At 43.6% G+C, this 20,634-nt stretch overlaps 1 protein-coding gene across 1 annotated transcript; it reads right to left on the bottom strand.

The window, feature by feature from the left end:
- Positions 1–118: 118 nt before the first annotated feature.
- Positions 119–19,426, bottom strand: lamc2 (laminin, gamma 2). Its single transcript, XM_030752844.1, has 21 exons — positions 19,266–19,426; positions 15,183–15,359; positions 14,822–14,939; positions 14,149–14,270; positions 13,917–14,048; positions 13,630–13,819; positions 12,107–12,219; positions 11,301–11,690; positions 10,496–10,729; positions 8,556–8,692; positions 8,107–8,263; positions 7,284–7,489; positions 6,619–6,698; positions 6,383–6,520; positions 5,803–5,947; positions 5,531–5,680; positions 5,006–5,120; positions 4,735–4,931; positions 3,968–4,126; positions 3,777–3,876; positions 119–1,066 (listed from the first exon to the last, which is right to left on the bottom strand). Exons 1-21 carry the CDS (start codon positions 19,339–19,341, stop codon positions 813–815), a joined length of 3,390 nt encoding a protein of 1,129 aa, XP_030608704.1. The 5' UTR covers positions 19,342–19,426; the 3' UTR covers positions 119–812.
- Positions 19,427–20,634: the final 1,208 nt, after the last annotated feature.

Here is a 20,634-nt window from a genome sequence, read left to right as displayed (position 1 = left end):
CCTCCTTCTGTCACACTTGTCTCCACCTTCTCCACCCTGCTGCACTCTCTTCTTCACTGACTGCTGCTTTGGATGGTTGACCCACACACAGAAATACGTTACATAAAGATAAAAGGTGATGGATGATCATTTATTTTTATATAAATATTTGTGCTGGTCAGAAACACTGATAGTGTATGTACAGTTAGAAATACTATAGCATTCACATATATTCACATATAGAATATATAAACAATATATTTTTATAAAAACAGTAGACGGGCCCTACTCAGCATATAATGAAACACCAGTGCACTAATTAGTTCTTGATTATCCCTGAAACAAACCTGTAAAGATCCTTTAACTGCCCTTTAAGGTGTAAAAATGAACCTGTTTATTTCAATCAAATCATTCAGTGAAGAAAAGTAACCTTTAAGGTGTTTCTTCATTTACACTTTAAGTTGTTCTACGGTGTCGATTCAAGGACACGTTAATGGAAACTGGAAATGATTCCTTTCAAATTTAAAAAACAAGACCCGAACTGAGAGGTGCATAAATCTGAGATTAAAGTGAATTAAATTAATTAAGAGTTAAACAAATATCATAAAGGCTACCCAGGTCTATGTGCTCCATGACAGAGCCCTTACACTGTGCTGATAATCATTACACAGACCTCAGGGAAAAGTTAGATATGGATTCTAAATAATTCAGTACATTTATGCATTACAGACAAAGGAAGGTCATCAGTACTTGTTAAGTGCAATAACGCAAAAGTGATGTACATTCGCAGTAAGTCTCAGCAGGTCGAGTCTATACAGGTGAAGAGGCGCCCCTCAGGCCCCCTCGATGGGGGGACTGTTGTAGCAGCCTGTGGGGATGGAGCCCAGGATCTCCTCCAGGTTACTGATGTCTTCCAGGATGGTGTTGATGTCCTGGTTAATCAAGGTGAGCCGGCGGCGGTGGGCAGCCTCCTTGTCCTCCATGTCCCTGAGCCGGGGCCTCAAATTATCTTCTATATTACTCTTAGCCTTGGCCAAGTTGTCCTCCACCTGTTTCAGCTTTCTTTCATCCACAGGACCGGACTGATCTGTGGAGGCAGACATGGTGAGAAAGCAGCTCACGGTGAGGCCCAGGAGGGCATTCAGGTCTTTAGGAGACAGCCGCTGGACATTATGACATTTAAAGGAATCTAAAATCTTAACCGTGGCTAAAAAATGAGTCCCTCCGGAAGCTACGTTCCAAACTCCGGGCTGCTGAAAGGAAATGGCATAAAAAGGGCATCATGTCCGACTTGTCTAACTATCAGCTTCTTTTGGCTTCCTTCTCAAAACACCTCACAATTGCCAAAACTGAATTTTACTATGAGAAATTCAGCTCACTGACAGATTCTTGAAGATTATTCACAGCATTCAGATCGCTGTTGAATCCTCCACCTCCTCCACTGCCTACGTGCCTTACAGCTGAAAAATTCGCCTCTTTCTTTTCTGGGAAAGTGGCAGCCATCAGCAGTCAGTTCACAGATCTACCCATTGTCTCTGCTCCTCCGTCTTCATCATTCAAGGAAAGTACATTCACTTCATTTACTCGTCTCTCTGAGAAAGAAGCACTGGCTCTCCTAACACGTAGCCGTCCTACTACATGTCCTCTGGATCCGATTCCCACTGACCTTCTACAAACCATCGCACCTACAATTATTCCAGTCATCGCGCATGTAATTAATACTTCCATATCCACCGGTGAATTTCTGCTTACTGTCAAACAGGCCCAGGTGACACCTCTACTTAAAAAAACCTTCTCTCGACCCTGCCCTGGTTGACAACTATCGACCGGTCTCGCTACTACCTTTCCTTTCTAAATGCATACAAAGGGCAGTGTATAACCAGATCTTAGGCTTTCTCTCCCAGAATAACTACCTTGACCAAAACCAATCCGGTTTTAAAAAGGGACACTCCACTGAGACAGTGCTGCTGTCTGTGACCGAAGCCTTAAAAACTGCCAGAGCTGCTGGACAGTCCTCAGCCCTCATTCTGCTGGACTTGTCAGCAGCCTTTGATACAGTTAATCATGACCAACTCCTAACTACACTCTCCAATATGGGTATCTCAGATACACCACTATCATGGTTCAGATCTTACCTTGCTGAACGCTCCTTCAAAGTGTCATGGCTAGGACAGTTGTCTTCATCATGTCCACTGTCCACTGGAGTGCCCCAAGGCTCAGTACTGGGACCCCTCCTTTTTTCCATCTATACCACCTCTCTGGGCCCAGTTATTTCCTCTCATGGGTTCTCCTACCATTGCTTTGCCGATGATACTCAGCTCTACCTATCATTCCCGCTGGATGACTCTACGATCTCAGCATGGATATCTCATTGTCTCTCAGATATATCCTCATGGATGAAGGCACACCATCTTCAACTTAATCTTTCTAAGACTGAACTACTGGTGTTTCCTGCAAAACAGTCGGTTCAACACAATTTCACCTTAACAGTCGATTCTCTCTCACTTTCTCCGGCGAAGGTTGCCAGGAATCTGGGAGTTACGTTTGACGACCAGTTATCATTTACACACCAAGTGGCCTCTGTTGCTCAATCCTGTCGCTTTGTGCTATATAACATCAGACAAATTAGACCATTTCTAACGCAACATGCTGCTCAGCTCTTGGTGCAGGCTGTGGTCATCTCGCGCCTTGATTATTGTAATGCAGTGCTAATGGGCCTTCCAGCCTGTGCTATTAAGCCATTACAGATGATCCAGAACGCAGCAGCACGTTTGGTCTTCAATCTTCCAAAACGGGCACATGTCACCCCACTGCTCATTGAGCTTCATTGGCTTCCGGTTGCTGCTCACATCAAATACAAAGCCTGCACGATTGCCTATAAGGTAATGACAGAACAGGCGCCCCACTACTTGCACTTGCTCCTAAAGGCCTATGTTCCATCTCGGCCTTTGCGTTCCTCCGCTGAATGTCGCCTTGCTTTACCCAACATCCACCCAAAGCAGTCCAGACTGTTCTGCTCCATAGTTCCCAGATGGTGGAACAAGCTGCCTACCTCCACCAGAGCAGCTGAGTCCCTCGCTGTTTTTAAAAAAAACTCCTAAAAACTGAGCTTTTTGGAGAATACCTGCACTAACTAAGACAATTACTTTTGATGTGTATAGACATACATTTTTAATGTGCCATTGTTTTTTAATGTTTAACCCCTTAACTGGCAGCAAATAAAATCACCTGAAACAACTACATAACACCCTCTGGTTATTATTGGCTCTGAACAACCCATTTCATAGCCTATTAATCGGCTGCGTCTGGTCCGCGGGCCGAATGAAGTGCATTTATATGGCAGGCTAGACCCGCCCATTTTGACTGACACCTCATTCGGCCAATCATGTTAAGAAATGGGTTTCCCAGAGCCAATAATACTCAGAGGGCGTCACGTAGCTTTGTCAGGTGATTTGGTGCAGCCAGTTACATGATTGGCCGAATGACGTGTCAATAAAAATGGGAGGGTCTAGCCTGCCATATAAAAGGGACTACAAACGGCCCGTCACCGGGCCCTTGCCAGTTAAGGGGCTACCTCTTTTAATGTTTTATTTTTGTTTTGGCTTTTTGTATTATTGTGTCATCATTGTAAGTCGCTTTGGATAAAGGCGTCTGCTAAATGTAATAAAGTAAGTAAAGTAAAATTGACTCCACTGGTGTATTATCAAGTCTGATGCTGAATTAAAACAAAAACATCTTTTTGCAAAGTCTTATATGTTTGAACCTGTTTATATGTAAGTATAAAAAGCTGCACGTACTCATGTTGGCCAGCAGATTGTTGATATCTTGCAGAGTTTGTCCCACGGCCTCTCGCGTCTGTCTGGCATTGCTGTAAGCTGCAGCTGCTCCCAAAGACACCTGCAGGGGAAGCATTTCCATATTTCAGCCCGTGTCCATCATTTCATGTAAGTCTTATCTCTGAGTGGTTACTTAACAGTGGTCAGTTTACCTCTGAGGCGTCAGTCTTCAGCTTCTCGCCGTTCTTCAGCTTAGAGGCCAGGTCTCCAGCAAAATCTTCTGCCGCTGTTTTCAGGTTCTTTGCTTCCCCGTTCAGTTTGGTGGCTTCATCCAGTAAACCGCCATGAGATGGCAAAGATGCTAATTCACTCTGAAGAATGAAGACAGGACACCCAGTTACAACAGAACAAACATCCGACACTAGAAACGGCACACTCGCTGAGTCCTCTGCGACTTCTCCGGGTTACCACAGCTACATGTAGTTACCATGAAAAATAACCATTTATCTAAGAAACATGACAAACATGTTTGTTTAAAAAATCTTTTTAGAGAAACTCAGAATCCGAAATCTTGGAGTCTGAATCATCAGTGACGTCAATTAAAACTGGATTCTCTGACAAACATAAACTTATGGCCCTGAAGTTTGGCCTGTTTTATAGTTTCCAAGATAAGGAAGGAACCCCTGTACTTTTAGGGTTAGGGTTCGGTTCCTGAAAGCTCAGAAATTGTACTTCACAGCCCTGTAGGGGTATTGCGGTATTTGTTGCCAGAAGTCCATGAACGGTGGCACTTTTGAAGTATGTTGTGTCACAACTGACCGTTATAGGGTTAAAGAGCATTTAAAGGACTATAAAAATGCTCGTAAGTACTAAAACCACAACAGCTATTGCCTTTTCTGCCTGCAGGTGGCAGCATCAACTTTTGATGGTATTTACTCTACGCCTGTAGCTGTGCTAAGCTAGGCTAAACACAACCCACCTCCAGACCAGAGACCAGTTTCTCAAGCTGGGTGATAGATTCTTGTGCACTGTTGTAGTCCTCATCAACGTCTCCCAGAATGGACATGGTTGCGATATTTTCACGGACAGCCTCCTGGATGGTGGCATTGATGCCGGGAAGACGCTTGATGGCAGCATCGGCCAGATTTTTGCTGTTGCCAATCTGTTGGTCGAAGCCTGAGAAGGATGAGTGGCATTCAGTCTGCTGATACGTTTATGGAAGTTAATGCTAGTTCAGTTAGTGTATCTACCTCTCAGGGTTTTCAGGGCATCTTCTAGCTCATTAGTGTTCCTGTTGATGAGTTTGATGGCACCCTCGGTGTTGGCTTTGGCACTGTTGACTCTGTCCAGCAGGTCATTGAACTTCTGCAGAGAGAGAAGTAGAACAGCTGACTCAAAACAATTAAAAAATTGAGCAGTAGCTTTCTTTGACACCCTGAGATGATTTTACTCGTGTTTTTGTTCTCTGCTGATCTTCAGTCAAACCAGAACATGTCTACATGTTCTCATGACACAGGTGAGCTTCTAAACATCCCTCTCTCATGAGATAACTGCTATCGTGTCAGCTCAAAACAGCCTCCACTTCTTCTAATGTCCACCAGAGGCGCCAGCAGCAAGTCCATACCCATAGACTCCCATGTTAAAATGTCCAAGTTTACAGCAGAAATAAACATGTTTACAGTCTGATACAAAAACTATAATTTCCACCTGGAATTTCCCATGTCTGCTCAGCACTTTGATACCAAAGCAGAGCTGAATGTGTGACGCTTCAGTACCTGCTGGGCAGCCTTGCCATTGGCCAACAGGTCTTCAGCAGTGGCCTTGTCTCTTAGCACAGCGTCCTGCAGTCCATCGATGCCGTTTATGTTCTCATTCACTGCCTTCTTTACTCCATCCAGCCTGGAAAGCATCGCATCCATCTCCCCCTGAGCATCATGGGAGAACAAAGGCGGTAAGAGCCACTGAACAAGTGGATCATAATAATAATAATAATAATAATAATAATAATCTCCAAATAACAAATGTGACCTCCAACTGCAACCTTTACCTTCAGGGATGAGGGGAGGTTTTGCTCTAAGGTGGCGATGTCTTTCAGCATGCCATCTGCCATTTTGCTCTCATCTCTGGCCTCGCTGCTCAGACGTTTCGCCTGGTTCTCAAAACCCTTTACCTGAGCTGAGGTCTGGTCATACCTGGACACACACAGGTAGGTTTAGTTTAGACTACTAACATGCACGAGTCTTCCTGCTTATTAATCCAGACTGCAGGGCTACATTAGCTACAAAAGTGTTCCCTTCAGCTTTTATAGAGCAAACCTGACATCAGAGTGTGATTTTTAGGAGCCAGAAGAGGCCAACAAAGGAATGCATTCACAACACCAGGAGGCACGAAATACTGAGTGTTGGGTCAGTGGATTAGCCACACCTCCTGGATAAAGGAACACTGAACATCAGACTGTTTTACTGCTGTACTAAAGTGCGTTTAAATCAACAAAGTGGTTCATTCAGCTTCTCTGAGTTTCCATCAAAGCTGAATTATTGAGCCTGGAAAAGTCTTACTCATAACCTGCTACCATTCTGATTAAAGTGTCTCAGACTTTGTCTCTGAAGCTCAGAGGAGATACTTACATGGTTTTCAGATCACCAATCAGCTCTTTGACTTTGTTCTCTTTGTTCATGAGATTTCTGACCAGAGCCAGACTCTCCTGCGAGTCACTCAGAGCCTCATTGGCGGTTCTCTCCACAGCGCCTGCAATCGTCTTGTGTCTGGAAATAGAGGAAAAGGCATCAGCATTCGAAACGATGGGAAACACGGACAAATGCAAGCAAAATATGTCTTACTGATTTGTGAAATAAACACTTACTTGTCAGCCAGACCGGTAGCCATCTTCACCAGTGAAGACATGTCATTTGAACCCAACGGAGCATCACTAAGAGGAATCTCCTGAAAAATAAACGGGTGTAAGACAAGAAAACATCAGCATCTACAAAAATCTTAAAAAAGGAATTTTTTTTAGCTTATTAACTACAATCAAACCCAGAGCTCATCCATCAGATTTTACATTTAGTTCCATTCCAGGCAGCTGATCCATGAAAATGCAGTAGTTTGTCATAAGCATGTCTGGGCCTTGATAGCTGACTTCAGAAAATGTAACAATGCAAAAGTTTTGGCGTCCTTCACACGTGTTTACTGAAGGCCCATAAAAGTGTGTCTTTGGTTCAGATCTAACCAGTTTTTGTCATCGTCCTCTCTGCTCTGTGATACTTTATAGCTCAGAGCTGCTCTTTGGTAAAAGGTTACTTCCCACACATGTGTGAGCTTTATTTGTGCTATCAGGACCGTTTTCCTTCAATAAGAATGAAACTTCCAGTGGCTGAAGAACCAGTGTCTCTCTGCCTTCATTTCTTAATTTCTTATCATCTCTAAACGGCTGCCTGTTAATAAAAAATAATTGATAATGAAAAAATATTGATTCTATCAAACACAACATGATATGATCATCTCTGTATCTGTCACATGGAGCCTTACAGCTGAACTGAGTTTGCGTTTGGCCTCCTCCAGTTGGCGTTTCATGTCCTCCATCAGCGTCTGGATCTCGGCCACCTTCGTCTTGTACGTCTGCTGCTGCTGTTTGATGTTGTCGGCTGTGTCTGCGATGTTTTGGATGTCCTGCTCCTCAGCCAGCTGTATCCTGCTGATGGACGACAGGCGGCTCTGCAGCATCTTCTCCAACTCTGTTAGAGACAAACAGCATGAAATCACCTGTATAAAACATTAGCAAAGACAAAGCTTTCTCCGGTACGTCTACTGTGTAATGCTGCAGTTCCTCTAATGTCCACTAGATGCTTCTAAAAACTCAAACCAAAAACTGTACATGCATTTACTCGAGTACTGTAGTACTTTTTAAAAAAAAAAAAATTTTTATTAATCCTTTATTTATACAGGAAAATTTCTTGAGGCTCAGTGTCTCATTTACAAGAGAGACCTGTTATATACATCAACAACAGAAATTTAAGGTCCTAGTACTTTCATAAGGCTTGTCCAGTGTGGTGTAATTGTGACCATCAGTTATCTGATCACTACTGAATATAATAACTAGTTCTAGCCTCATACAAAGTAGTAATTATGTACTTGAACCAAATTACACAGTGCAGAGGCATCTTTGCACTACTAAGTGCATTTTCCCATTATACTTAGATTATATATTATACTGACGTTTAAACATCTGAATACAAGACGTGCCAGAAGTACGAAGACAGTTACAGTACAGTCAGAGGTTCATCGAGTTTGTGTTTGAGCTTTGGGTTAAAGAAAAAAAATAGGTGATGGTTTGGCTAAGGTGCCATCTTACCTGCGAGCTCCTTGGTGTCATCCTGCATGTCGTTCACCAGGTACTCAGCATCCATCAGGGCGGCCTCTACCTCAGCGCTGTTAGCTGGTTTCAAACCTCCGTCCGTGTCAGAGAACAGAGCCTCCAGCTCCTTCAGTTTGGCAGCGTAAGCATCCATCTGAAACACAAGAAACACGTTTAGATGCAACTAACACAGTTTAAAGAGATGAAATGCTAGTTTCCATAATGTGATACTGTGAACATATTTTTTATCGTGATAATCATGAAGTGAAAATTTTATCTCTAAAAGCCTCAGCTTGTATCACATTTTGTTTAAGTTAAAGAGCAACTTTTTAAACATTTATAGAAAATGTATCATCCACACAGCAGAGGGCGCTATATAAAATAACTTAATACTTGACTACTTTCTGTTTATGGCAGCAGTCCAAGGCAGGCCTGGCTTAGAGTACCTTTGCTTTGATGGGGGTGAAGCAGGCAGGGCAGCTGGATCGTTGGCACCTCAGACCCTCGAAGCCCGCTCTGCACCGACACTGCCCTGAAGCATCGCACTGATCGGACTCTGAGTGCCGGACATCGCAGTTACACGCTGTCAGCAAAACACAGGAAACACATCTGAGAAAAACTGTGAAATGTTCTGTGAACGCTGTTAGAGAAGGACCGCTGTTAACCGCTGCACACTTTACTAATCTTTTCACCAGCAGGGGCAGCATTTTACCTGCAGCAGTGCTGAGATGTTTGCAGATGTGTGCCAATGTTTTGTGAGTGCCTGGTTATATATACAGTAAGTGCTTCAGCTGATAGCTCTGCAAAGATGTTTTGGACATAAAATCAAAACAGCTGTTTCTTCACATTCTGTTGACAGTTTTACTTCATTCGTTTTACTTGGAGAGTCTTTAAACCCAATAAACACCTCAAAAGTTCTTCCAAACTTCAAAATAAACCAGCTTTACTCAAATTACTGAACGTTTTTTAAAGTTGGATCAAACTGAAATTTTGCTGAATTTTAAATGTATTTTCAGAGAACATTAAGCAGATTTCCTGAGAGTACATTACTGTTTTTCCACGAACTTTCACCGAAGAGGAGATTTCTGTAACTGCTGTTTATTCTTCAGTATTTATGAAGCTGATGGAGCGATTTTTATTTCTTTAAATAAAAAATCAAGATCTTCAGAGATGATTCGACAGAAAATCTATTAACAGTTATATTTGACAATATGGAGCCGGGGTGGCTCATTGGTTGAGCAGGCGATCATATTCATATGGCGCGTGGCGGCGCAGGTTTGAGTCCCGACCTGTCGCCTATTTCCTGCATATCTTCCCCTGTATCTCCTCCTGATTTCCTGCCACTCTCTACTGCTAATAAAGCCACTGTGGCCAAAAAAAAACACAAAAAAAACCAGTTATATTTGACAATAATTAAATAATGTTCCAGTGCCAGCACACATCAGCTGATGGCTCAGCTGATACACTTTAACACATACAATTGGAAAATCTCATAATTTCAATCCCATTTAAGCTGCTTTAATGGGCACCTGCAAGTTGCTTTGCAAACCATCTCCACCAGCCTGGTTTCAGAGAACAACCTGCACCGAACACCATGAAAACCAAAGAAATTATCTTCAGGAAACACAGGACTGACCCAGCCCCCCTGTACATCAACGGCGAGTATGTGGAGAGGGTCCACACCTTCAGCAGAGCCAGGAACATCATTAAGGACAGCTCACACCCTGGCTTTGAACTCTGACCTGCTGCCCTCTGGCAGGAGCTACAGGAGCATCAAAGCCAGAACAAACAGACTCCAGAACAGTTTCTTCACCAGAGCAATCACCACCCTGAACTCACACACTCACCCACTGTAACTGTGCAATATTATATTATTCATACTGAACAATATCTATCACTCCTATATTGTGTAATATCCATTATTCACCCACTAGTGCAATATTCACCATCATTATTATATGTATACACTTATCTATTTATTTAATTTTTTTATAATGTATTGTTTATACATTCTATTTTATTTTCTGTATATTCTTAGTAGTTTTATTTTATATTTTAGAGAGTCTGACTTTCTATTGCATGGCACTCACACAGGAGTGGCCCTCCAATCTCATTGTACATTCTGTATAATGACAAATAAAAGCATTCTATTCTATTCAAAAAACAATTTTGATGATTTTATTTGCCATAAATAGCTTAAAAGATTATTAAACTGAGTAATTCTGAATAATACTGAATAAATGTCATTTCTGGCTGTGGAAATTTTTTTTTTTTTTTACTACTTTCTAGTGTCTGATATTTAATTTTACAGTAAAAATGCAAACAGTGATAATTTCCCTGCATAGACAAACTGTACATCAGAAACTCCTCTGAGCGTCATTCTCACGTTTGCAGGCGTCGGTGAGCCGGCTGTGGTAGAAACCTCTCACACAGTCCTCGCAGTGCTGTCCCCTCGTGTTGTTCACACACTTCAGGCATTCGCCGCTGCTGCGGTCGCAGCTTCCCGGCACTCTGACATCGATGTGACCATTGCACTGGCAGGGTCTGCAGGGATGCTGCACACCTCCAACACCCGAGGGGTCACCATAAAAACCCTCCTGACAAACGTCACAGCGTGGACCTGGGGTCAGACACACACCAAAATACAAAATCAGGACTTTAAATCAGTCAGCTTAGATTAATTTAGAAGGATTCAAATTCAACTAAAGACCTTTTAAAAGATGTTTACCAAAATTAAACATTAATTAAAAAATCAATGATTTCTGAGGACACAACAAACATCTGAAAGTGGTGCAAAATGTCCCAAAAGACACCAAAAATTCCCACAGAATGGCAAAAAAAAAATCCTAATGAAGGTCAAATGTCCACAAAGACAAACAGAAGGAAAACCTTTAATTTAAAGTAAACTTTATCTCATTTTAGCTTTAGCAAAGCAGCAATGCCTCCTGCTGTTTTTCTTTAGTAAGTTTATGGTAAATATTCCCCACCAATCACAGAAACGGTGTGCACAGCCTCTCCTCCTCTCTTCTGTGCTTTTATAAATCAGCGATCTACCATAAACGGATTCAGAGAGAGTAGAAATGAAGGTAAATGAAATTCCCTGGAGGTGGACCCAGACCCCGAACCTATGTGTGTACATTTTAAATGGCCTGCAGTGTTGTTTGCACTGTGCTTGCATTGTGTTTCCTCACCGGTGGCTCCCCGTGGACATGCATCACAGCGAGGCTCCAGGGAACCAGGAGGCAGCGAGCAGGACACGTCCTCCGGGCAGGGGCATCTCACGCAGGTCTCAGGCCGCCTCGGATCTCTGTAGAAGCCCTGGGAGCAGCTCTGATCTGCAGGCGTCTCATCAGCAGAGTAACAGTCTGCGGTGTGGTCGCAGCTGTCTGCTCTGCAGCTGCAGGGCTCGCAGGGGCTGAAGGCTCCGTCTGCGGGGGTGCTGCGTTTGAAGCCGGCCGAGCAGCGCTGGCAGAACTCGCCCTCGTGGCCCGGCGGGCAGCTGCAGGTGTGCACCCAGTGAGCCGGGACACCATCGCCACGCAGTGCAGACACCAGCTGCACGTTATCGAGATAACCACGTCCTGAAAAAGTCAACGAGAAAGTGATAAAACTGTCTTCCATCAGGATGGATTTAAAAAAGCCTGAAACTGTGTGCCTGCTGAGATTCGTGCTTTCTTTGATTTACTTTTTATTTCTTTGTGTCTTTTCCTTCACCCATTCCTTATTATCCTGATTGTTGCTCTTTGGCTTTTGAAAGATCCCTGTTTACGTTTGGATTTTATGAAGTCTCTTTGTGCAGCATTTTTTGTTCTATAAGGTACTTTTATAAAAGTTCAAGTACCTGCCAGCACAGGCCGTCTGTATAATGGCCACTTTTTAAACCACTTACTAACAAATGTGAGAGCTGAATGTTTCTGCTTGATCATTTCTGCCAAAAGAAACTTCATAACTCTGCTGCTGTAAAGAAACACAGAGAAAAGAGGAGAAGGAGGCTCACCGGTCTCTCCAAATGTGGCTCGTATTTTGATGGCCGTGAGGTTCTGGAGGAGCGTCTGGAACTGGAAGGAGGAGAGCTGAGGCCTCCATTTGCTGCTGGGCTGCTCGTCCAACCTGTTCAGAAGACAGAAGATGGTCACACAATGCTTCACGGCACTAACAAATCTTCTGCCTTTACTGTATATGTCATCAAACCTCAGAGAGACAGATAAAAGCTCTGAGAATAACCTCAGTGCACCCTTCAGGATACTCATTAAATCAAATTAAATAAGCTCGGGTGTCATATTGTTCCAAGAGATTATATAAGGAGGAGAAATTAATCCTGAGTAGAAATCTGTGGGTGAGTTCTGTGACACTAAAAGCTGCTGATTGGCCCCAAAGAGCCAATCAGCAGCTGAAACAGAAAACTAAAAAAGCTTTTTCTTTTTCTTTCATTGCTTCTTGAACGTTTAGACGTGTTTGGTATCACTCACGGCAACGTTAAATATCATTAATCAGATTCAGTCTCCTTCTAAAAACCTGAGAGAAATTCTGACATGTTTAAAAATTTTCTCTTCGTTTATTCAGAATTCATCACAGTGTCCACAAGTGCATGAAAAGAAAGACATGAGGACCCAGCTTCAGCTCAGACTCCAGTATGGCTGCTTGCAGGGCAACCAGTCTGAACCAGACAGTTTATGGAGCAGTGTTTTTCCACCCAGTTTCCTCCATATCATTCATTCAGTGAATCCCATGTAAACGCAGCTGGGTACTGACAGAGGCTGAGATTCTTGTTGAGTTTTGTGAGTTAATCACTTGTTGTGATTAACAGCCACAGGATTCCACGAGCCAGGAATGGCCACACCTCGGATAAGGAAAAGCACCACATTTATCTAAACTGAAATGTTTTCACATTCCTTCGGGTCTCTACGTAAGTGGAAGCTTTTCTGCCTCATCAAAACACGATGACTGATATTTTTGTTCACTGCAGGGCACGGAGCTGCTGCAGGTGGGCATGGATGACCAGGGAGAAATATGGATTAGAATTAAATTATCTGGGTTTTTCACGAGAAAATGAAAAAGTGCTTAGTGCAGCTAGCAAGCTGAACTGAATGTCACTAAAATTCAGCTTGGATCATTTATGAGGCAGAAACTGTAGCTCAAAGATCCCGAAGACTGTCAGGAAACAGCAGCCACTGCAGTTCCTCTAGTGTCCAACAGGTGCTCCATGTTAACATGTCTAACTTTAAACATGCTAACAGCCTAATACAGAAACTGTGCTGGTCTCTAAGGCTAATTTCCTCTCTATAACAACTGTATGGGAGGAAACCTCTTTAAGTTGTATAAATGCTTAAAGTTTATATTATTAGAGGCGTGGCCTCTTTGACTGACAGGTGGAGGACGACACAGGCGGCTGTAGCTAGCTGTCTGCTGCTGCTCTTCACCTCAGCTAGCTGGAGTCCCTGAACTGTTATCAAACTCTCTTCACAGCACTGTGATGGATGGTCCTGCTGCAGTCAAGTTTCAGCTGGTTGGTTTTCTGACCTGAAGCTGTAGCTGATCTTCTGACCACAGGGGACGATGGATCGCAGGTCACCCAGAGAGGCAGCCACTCTTAAACCGCCACCTTCCAGGATCACGTCGCTGACAGACGGGTATCGGACCCCGCGGTCCAGACGCAACGAAAAGGAGAGGTTCTGTCCGTAACTCAGGAGCTGGTTCCCAAGGTATGGATCTGTAAGGAAAGGAGAACGTCAGCCACAATGGGAATGAAAAGGAAGACAAGAGGGGTGGGTGGGGCTAAGGTTTTAGAAGAGGTGGGGTTTTCTCACCTGGGGCATACAGGTAAACTGGTAGGCTGTTTTCAGAGATCACCTCCAGGTCCTGGTGTTTTGGTGACCAGCGGAAGTTTATGTCGTCTGGGGTGCTGCCGTGCATCGTCGCCACCTTCCAGTCCTCGGGACCTGAAACACAGCAGATAGGTCACCTCACACATCACGTGCTTTTATTTTGAAATGTGGAAGATGTCAGGATTCTTTTATTATGAAGTGGTGAAAGGTTTACCGTTGGTGAAGGTGGAGGTGATCTTGTGCACCGAGTAACCAGATTGTGCTGAACAGCGACTGCTGTGGCCGTAACAGAAACACGACAGGGTGGAACTCCCAGAATCCTGTCTGGGCTGACGGCTGAAAAACACAATGAACAACAGGAAGTGAGAGTCCAGTACTAGCAAAATAAGACAGGAGAATATCTCTCTGAACTAGAAACTGAGAAATTATGGAGTGAAAACCTTGGAACGATTGTCATTGTTTGAAGAAGTGGACTGTTTGGAGCTGTTCTTATGAATGTGAAGCACTTAAAGTACTTGAAGCGACAGGAAAACTGAAGCAAGTGCAACTGGAATTCAAGCACTGAAATGAATTTAGGTGTCAGATCATGTTGGAACACCCAAACAGAAAGGAGCAGTGGGATGAAGTTAATGGCTGAAAGCATGTGGGGTGGCAGTTACGGGAACAGAGAATTTAAGTAGGGAAACATTGATTTATTTAAACTGCAGGCTCTGAAAGCAGTCACAGAATCATTAATGAAGTAAATGCATTAAAAAAGATTGAATTCAAGCAGTGAATGCATTAAAGCGCAAACACAGAAAGGAGTTAAACTGTCATAAAAAGGAACTTAAAAGGTGCGTTGGGTGCGAGTGTTGAAGTTCACATATGGTGTGACATTTGTTTCTTACCTTTGTGGGCAGCCCTCTGGCCCGATTGGTCCGTTGGGGCAGCGGTCACATTTGTCCCCCGTGACACCTTCTTTACAGCTGCAGCGCCCCCTGCTGTCACATGACTTACTGATGGAACCTGGAGGAAAAAGAACCCAGTCAGAACCATACATGCAACAGATCAATGCGGTCACAGTGATGTCATCCACTGGTTTGCCCATTTTGAAACCATTCATGTTTGGAGCCTGCCTCAAGTGGACAACAAAGGAACTGCAGCTTCACTGTTCTGCCTCTTGGTTTGTACATAATGTCTGACTTGGAACTAAAAAATCTTTTCCTTTTCCAGGCACAGTGTTCTTAACCCTAACCCTAACCCACTCACCTGAGAGGTTGCAGCGGCAGGGCGAGCAGCTCTCTTCCGCCCCCTGCATGTAGAAGCCGTCCTTGCAGTGCTCACAGTGGCGGCCTTCGGTGTTTCCCTGACAGTCGACGCAGTGCAGACCCAAGGTGTCTCGCAGGCAGTACTGAGATCTGCCATTGCACTCACAGCGCAGGATTGCTGTAAGAGGTCAAAGGTCAGTTTTATTTTTAGCACTGTTGCTCTTTGTTTAGTTTGGACTGTGGCAGGTGAAAGGAGACTTGGAGAAAGCAAATCCACGTGAAATCTGATAGTTGAAGTTTCCCGAGCTTTAAGCTGACAAACAAGAGCATTAGAGATGTTTACAGAGATTGAAACGCCTTGTATGCTTTGTGGTTTGTTCTGAAATCCCAGCGAGAACCTGCACACAATCATCACACTCTGGCGAGCCCCACCCAAACCAACCAACACCTCAGCTGTCTGTCTACAGCGAGCTCGCCACTCTGAAAAGGAGCCTGAAAGGACTTCCACCTGCTTCTTTAAACCTTTGTTTCAAACAGAAGGAGAGTTTCAGCAGGCTGCTGCTTGTTCCTGCTCTTAGCAAAGAGGGAAAACCTCATCCACCCTGAATTTAGTTGTGGTAATAGCAGTTAGAGGTAAACCATAGTAATGAGGAAAAAATGAATCACAAGTCAATGTCCAGACTGCAGGGACGGCCTGAGGGAGATAAACATTTCATGATTTCATTATTTCATTTCCCTCTTCGAGTCTTAGACCCTCAGACACCACAGGAGGGAACCCAAACTAGTGATGTCACAGGATATGATGTCAGTGCAGCTAACCAGCCACAGCAGATCTGTTTCTATCACCTGTTGTTTGGTGTTTTAGTGTTAAACTGTCATTTTCACTGTACAACAGTTTAGTAATGTGTGTGGTCAGATGAGCAGCTTGTTGTAATTGATCACAAACTGCAGCAACTGAAATATTATCCATGTAAGCTTCTGTTTGTTGGTGCCATCAAGAGAATCCTTTTTTTTGTGTGTTTTTGCAGCACAATATGAATCAAATTTTTCGTTGAAATATCGGATTCACCTGGAACAAATGGGCCATCACTTTGGCTGATTGAGCACACTCTGTGAAGCAGAGCAAAGAGCTCATCAAGACATCATCAGTGCCAACCCTAACCCTAACCTCATCATTGGAGACAACCCAAAAGGACTCTTAAAAACTTTCTGATGGATGTCACAATTATTACTTTTTGTCTTATTATTGGGAAATGTAGGAGACCAATAAAAAAAGTCACTCTGATTGCAGGTGCTCAGGGTACCCGTGATAACAGACTTATGACGGTTACAAGGAAAAAAATTTAACTGCTTTTTTTTTTGTTTTGTTTTGGGTTTTTTTTGGCGGGGGGGTTGATTTCCATGACATTATGTTGATAATAATTTCCCCCAGCGGTCGCTGATAGGTGGCTGTCCCTGCCTGGCTCTGTTGGAGGTCTCTTCTTGTTAAAAGGAGTTCTTCCTTCCCCTGGTTACTGAGTGGCTTCTCTGATTGTTGGGTTTCCTCAAACAGGTCCTGTCCTGGTAGGAACTATTTAAGCTCACTGTGGTGTTTCCCCCGAGGGTCCCAATACCTTGACAGTGACTGTAATTAATTCCCTCTTTAATGGAGGCTGAGGTGCGCCTACCTGACCGTCAGATTTCCCCCCAAACACTCAGCCTGTGATTCAGCAGGCGTGTACAGCCCAGCCTCTGTGGTACATCAGTGATACGCTCTGACTCACTCTGCTGTAACAGTTATTGTTCATCTGATTGCTTCTGGCAGCCATGAACTCAGGTGTTGTGTCTTTCATAGGACAGTTTCCAACTTGTGTGTCTAAACATTCGGCCCCGAGGGAACGTTTTTTTCTCCAAAGGGAACGTGTTCACTGTTTCACAACTCCACTTTTCTTTTCCCCTGGAGGAACAAAAAATAACAAAGACACACCTAGAAACAATGTTTCTGACATCACAGTGTGAAATTGGTATTTGGTAACAGATCTGAGGTTAATGCGTTAACAAATAAAGGACTAAACTGTTCTATGAGCGCTGACTCAGGTCGTGATTCAGCTGATAACACAGATCTGCAGTCGGTGTTGCCTTTTTGTGCTTCAGACCAGGTTGTTCAGAAAGGTCTAACAGGAAGTTCAGCTGAAAATGTAGAAATGTGTACTTCCTGTTGTCTGAGAATAAGTGCAGGTGGTGACCCACAGTCAGAGGCATCTGTCTACTATACAGCAATAAATAATAATAATGTCACCATCAGGTGACATCAGGCACAGGAAGGGAAAAATATCTTAAAACCTTTGCTGGGTACAGTTTTAATACACGTTTGCTGCCATGCGGACAACACTGAGCTGCATCTGTAAGCTTTAATTCAGCTCATCCATGAGATCCCATCTACTGCAGAAGAACTGGATTATTGACATTAATCAACATGGAACAGATCAATAATTTAGCTGCATATCTGCTGGGCTGCTGCTTTCTGTCTGTGGACTGTTTGTGCTGAAAACAGCAGCACAAGCTTGGATGAAAAAACTGTGTATGCGCTTTAATCACACAGTGGGTTTGACGTGTCTCATCTGTCTGACATGGTAAAGACGTGGGTGCTCCGAGGTTTCCTTTTCACCTCAGGAACTAAACACTTTGTTAACAGTGCCCTGAATCTCCGGGAAGGTCAGCCTGAGGATCTTAATGCCTCAAAATCTAAACTAGTCTCATCTTAATCTTAATCACTTAGAGCTGAATAGAGTAAATGAAATAAATTTTATCATTACAAAAAGGTAAAAGGATCCTTTTTCTGGGTGATTTCTTGATGTTTTCTTGTGAAATAATCGCTTCTGTGAGGTTGACTCCAGCTGCTTGCTGTAAGTTCCTGAACCTCACGTGGAGCTTTTACAGTTTGCTCTACCCTGGTTTACCTGTTTAACTGAGTCAGTCACATTTCTGGGCTCTAACCCACGCAGTCTGAAAATTACAGCTTCCTGTTTACTCCTTCTTGTGTTTTAGTCCTGGCAGAGTCTCCGAGGAACGTTTCAGGGAAAGGCATTTGCTGTGTGTCAGTGTGAATGCTGATTTTCATTCCAGAGTCAGATATTCTGGGTGAGTTTCGGCTGCAGCTCAGTGATAGCTCTGCAGCTCTGCAGTAATTAGTTAGGATCTGTGAACTGTAGGTGTTTCGTGCTGCTCGGGGTGTGAATCAGGCTGAATTCTTCTCTTCAGGATATCATGAAGAGATAATAACTTCTGTCCCCGAGGCGCAGGCAGCTCCCCTCTGACAGCTCAGGTTCAGGCTCCGCGAGCCTCACCCATGGGTGTCTCCCTGTTTCCACCAGCTAGTTCAAATCAAAGCTCTCAAATGAAAACATGAAAGCTTTGTTCTTTGGCGTTGTTGTGCTTTTATTTTTTTAAATCTTTTATTTTGTCCCGAAGCCCCAGTTTCACGGTCACAGGTTTTTCCTGTTGGTTATTAAGCCACTGATTTAATAAAAAATCATTAAAAATCATACTTCAGTCACACTTTCAAAGGACCACGATGCGTTTATCACTGACTGCTGTCTGCATTTATTGACTGGTTTAACTTTCCCTCTGACTCATTAATGAAGCTTTATCTTATCTGCATTCTCAGTTATGAAATCCATGCAGGCTTCATGTCTGCACTGACAGCACTGATTTCACTGATGAATATAAATCACTGCATATCTGTTTTTACCTGTTTTTGACCTGTGCTGTGAATATCATTTCACAAAGGAATAAAAGCAGGCTGAGCCTTTAACACATAACAATAACTCTACAACAATGAAAGCTTGGCTGGGCTGAAATCAAAACTTAATAACTGTTATTAAAACATGAGAAACTAATTTTAACTTATGGAGGATCAATCCATCTGTTTTAAATTTCCCATCTTACCAACCTACACACACCTCTCTTTATTTTCTAACTCTGCACTTTTTTCAGGTGTTGTAGAGTCATTTGTCGGCTTCCTCCCACAGTTATTGGGAGGCTGAGCTCAGGTATGTTGGTCAGAGTTTACAGAAGAGAGTGAAAGAGAAGCTGAGACACTCACAGTAGTATCTGTAGGTCGCCTGGACGGCACAAACAGCAAACAGAAGTCCGAAGAGTGAAATCCATCTGCTCCTCATGATGCGTGAATCCTGAAATCAGATCTGAAAGCTGCAGCTGATCGAAAAAAAATCCTGCTGAGCTCCTCAAACTGCCGCCTTTAAACCCGTCTGCTGCTGCAGGTCTGTACACGCTGCTCATGCAGGCCGCACTTATTCAAGTGTGATTCACACACTCAGAGGATGTGAGGCTGCAGTGTGTCAGCTGCTGTGTGTATGTGTGTGTATGTGTGTGTGTGTAGTCTTGTTTATGACACAAAGACGTCTCACAGGACAGACATTCAAAAATCAGATTTGTGTGGAAATCGTGAATCTGTGCTTTGTTCCAGATGTGGAAAATGTGACAGATGTCCAGTTTAACATGCGTGCATGCTGCTGCTGAAAGCGCACATTAAACCAGCTGAGCAGCACCAATAAAAACCACCATAAAAGTATCAAGAACTGTGGAACATAATATAACTTTGATTGGTGTCATAAAGTATCAGACAGCATCATGAAGGGTGGTGCGGGATTTCTGAATATAAGCTGCAGAGTATGAACTGCTAAAAATACCAAATCAAGAGTCCAGAAGCAGCATGAGATACAGGGAAAACTGCAACATTTTAATCAGTACTATTTTTATAAACCAACAAAAATCAGAAACAACCAATGATTCATGGTGTCTGGATGCCAAGGTGGTTTCAAAGGTCTGCATACCAGATAGAGAGCTGTTGTCAGCCCTTCTACCTGCCACGAGAGTTTACAGCGGTCATCACTGTGGCTGTGTACATATCGTGCCAACATGGAAGAGACTTTGGAGGGGCTGTACAACATCATCAGCTCACCTTCTTCATAGCAGTAGAGGATTTTAGTCTGTCCTTCCAAAATCCTATCAACATCTGGACTTTGCAAAAAGGGGGAGAAACACATCAGACCTGGTGTACACGAATATTAGAGACTCGTACAAAGCCGCCCCCCTCCCTCATGTTGGCAACTCTTACCATCTAGCAGTCCTTCTCACATCCATGTGCAGACCCAGGGTGAAACAACAAAGACCTGCCATTAGGAAAGTCAGAGTCACAGGATGCTATTCCCACACTGTAGGACTGTTTTGAGACAACACGGTGGGACATCTTCAAGGAGGCGGCCACAAATGACAGGGGGACCTGACCTGGAGGAATCAGTCATCAGCTACATTCGTAAATGTACTGACGACGGTCAAAACCTGCAAGTGCTGCAACAACAAACCCTGGATATGTGCTGAAGTGTGTGCACTGCTGAGAGCCACAAACACAGCATCCATGTCAGCAGCATACAGACTGGCTAGGAGGAACC

Source organism: Archocentrus centrarchus, chromosome 17 (genome assembly GCF_007364275.1).
Source record: "Archocentrus centrarchus isolate MPI-CPG fArcCen1 chromosome 17, fArcCen1, whole genome shotgun sequence".
Classification (NCBI taxonomy): Eukaryota; Metazoa; Chordata; class Actinopteri; order Cichliformes; family Cichlidae; genus Archocentrus; species Archocentrus centrarchus.
The sequence above is the reverse complement of the archived record's forward strand: the minus strand, read 5'-3'. Positions and strand labels throughout refer to the sequence as shown.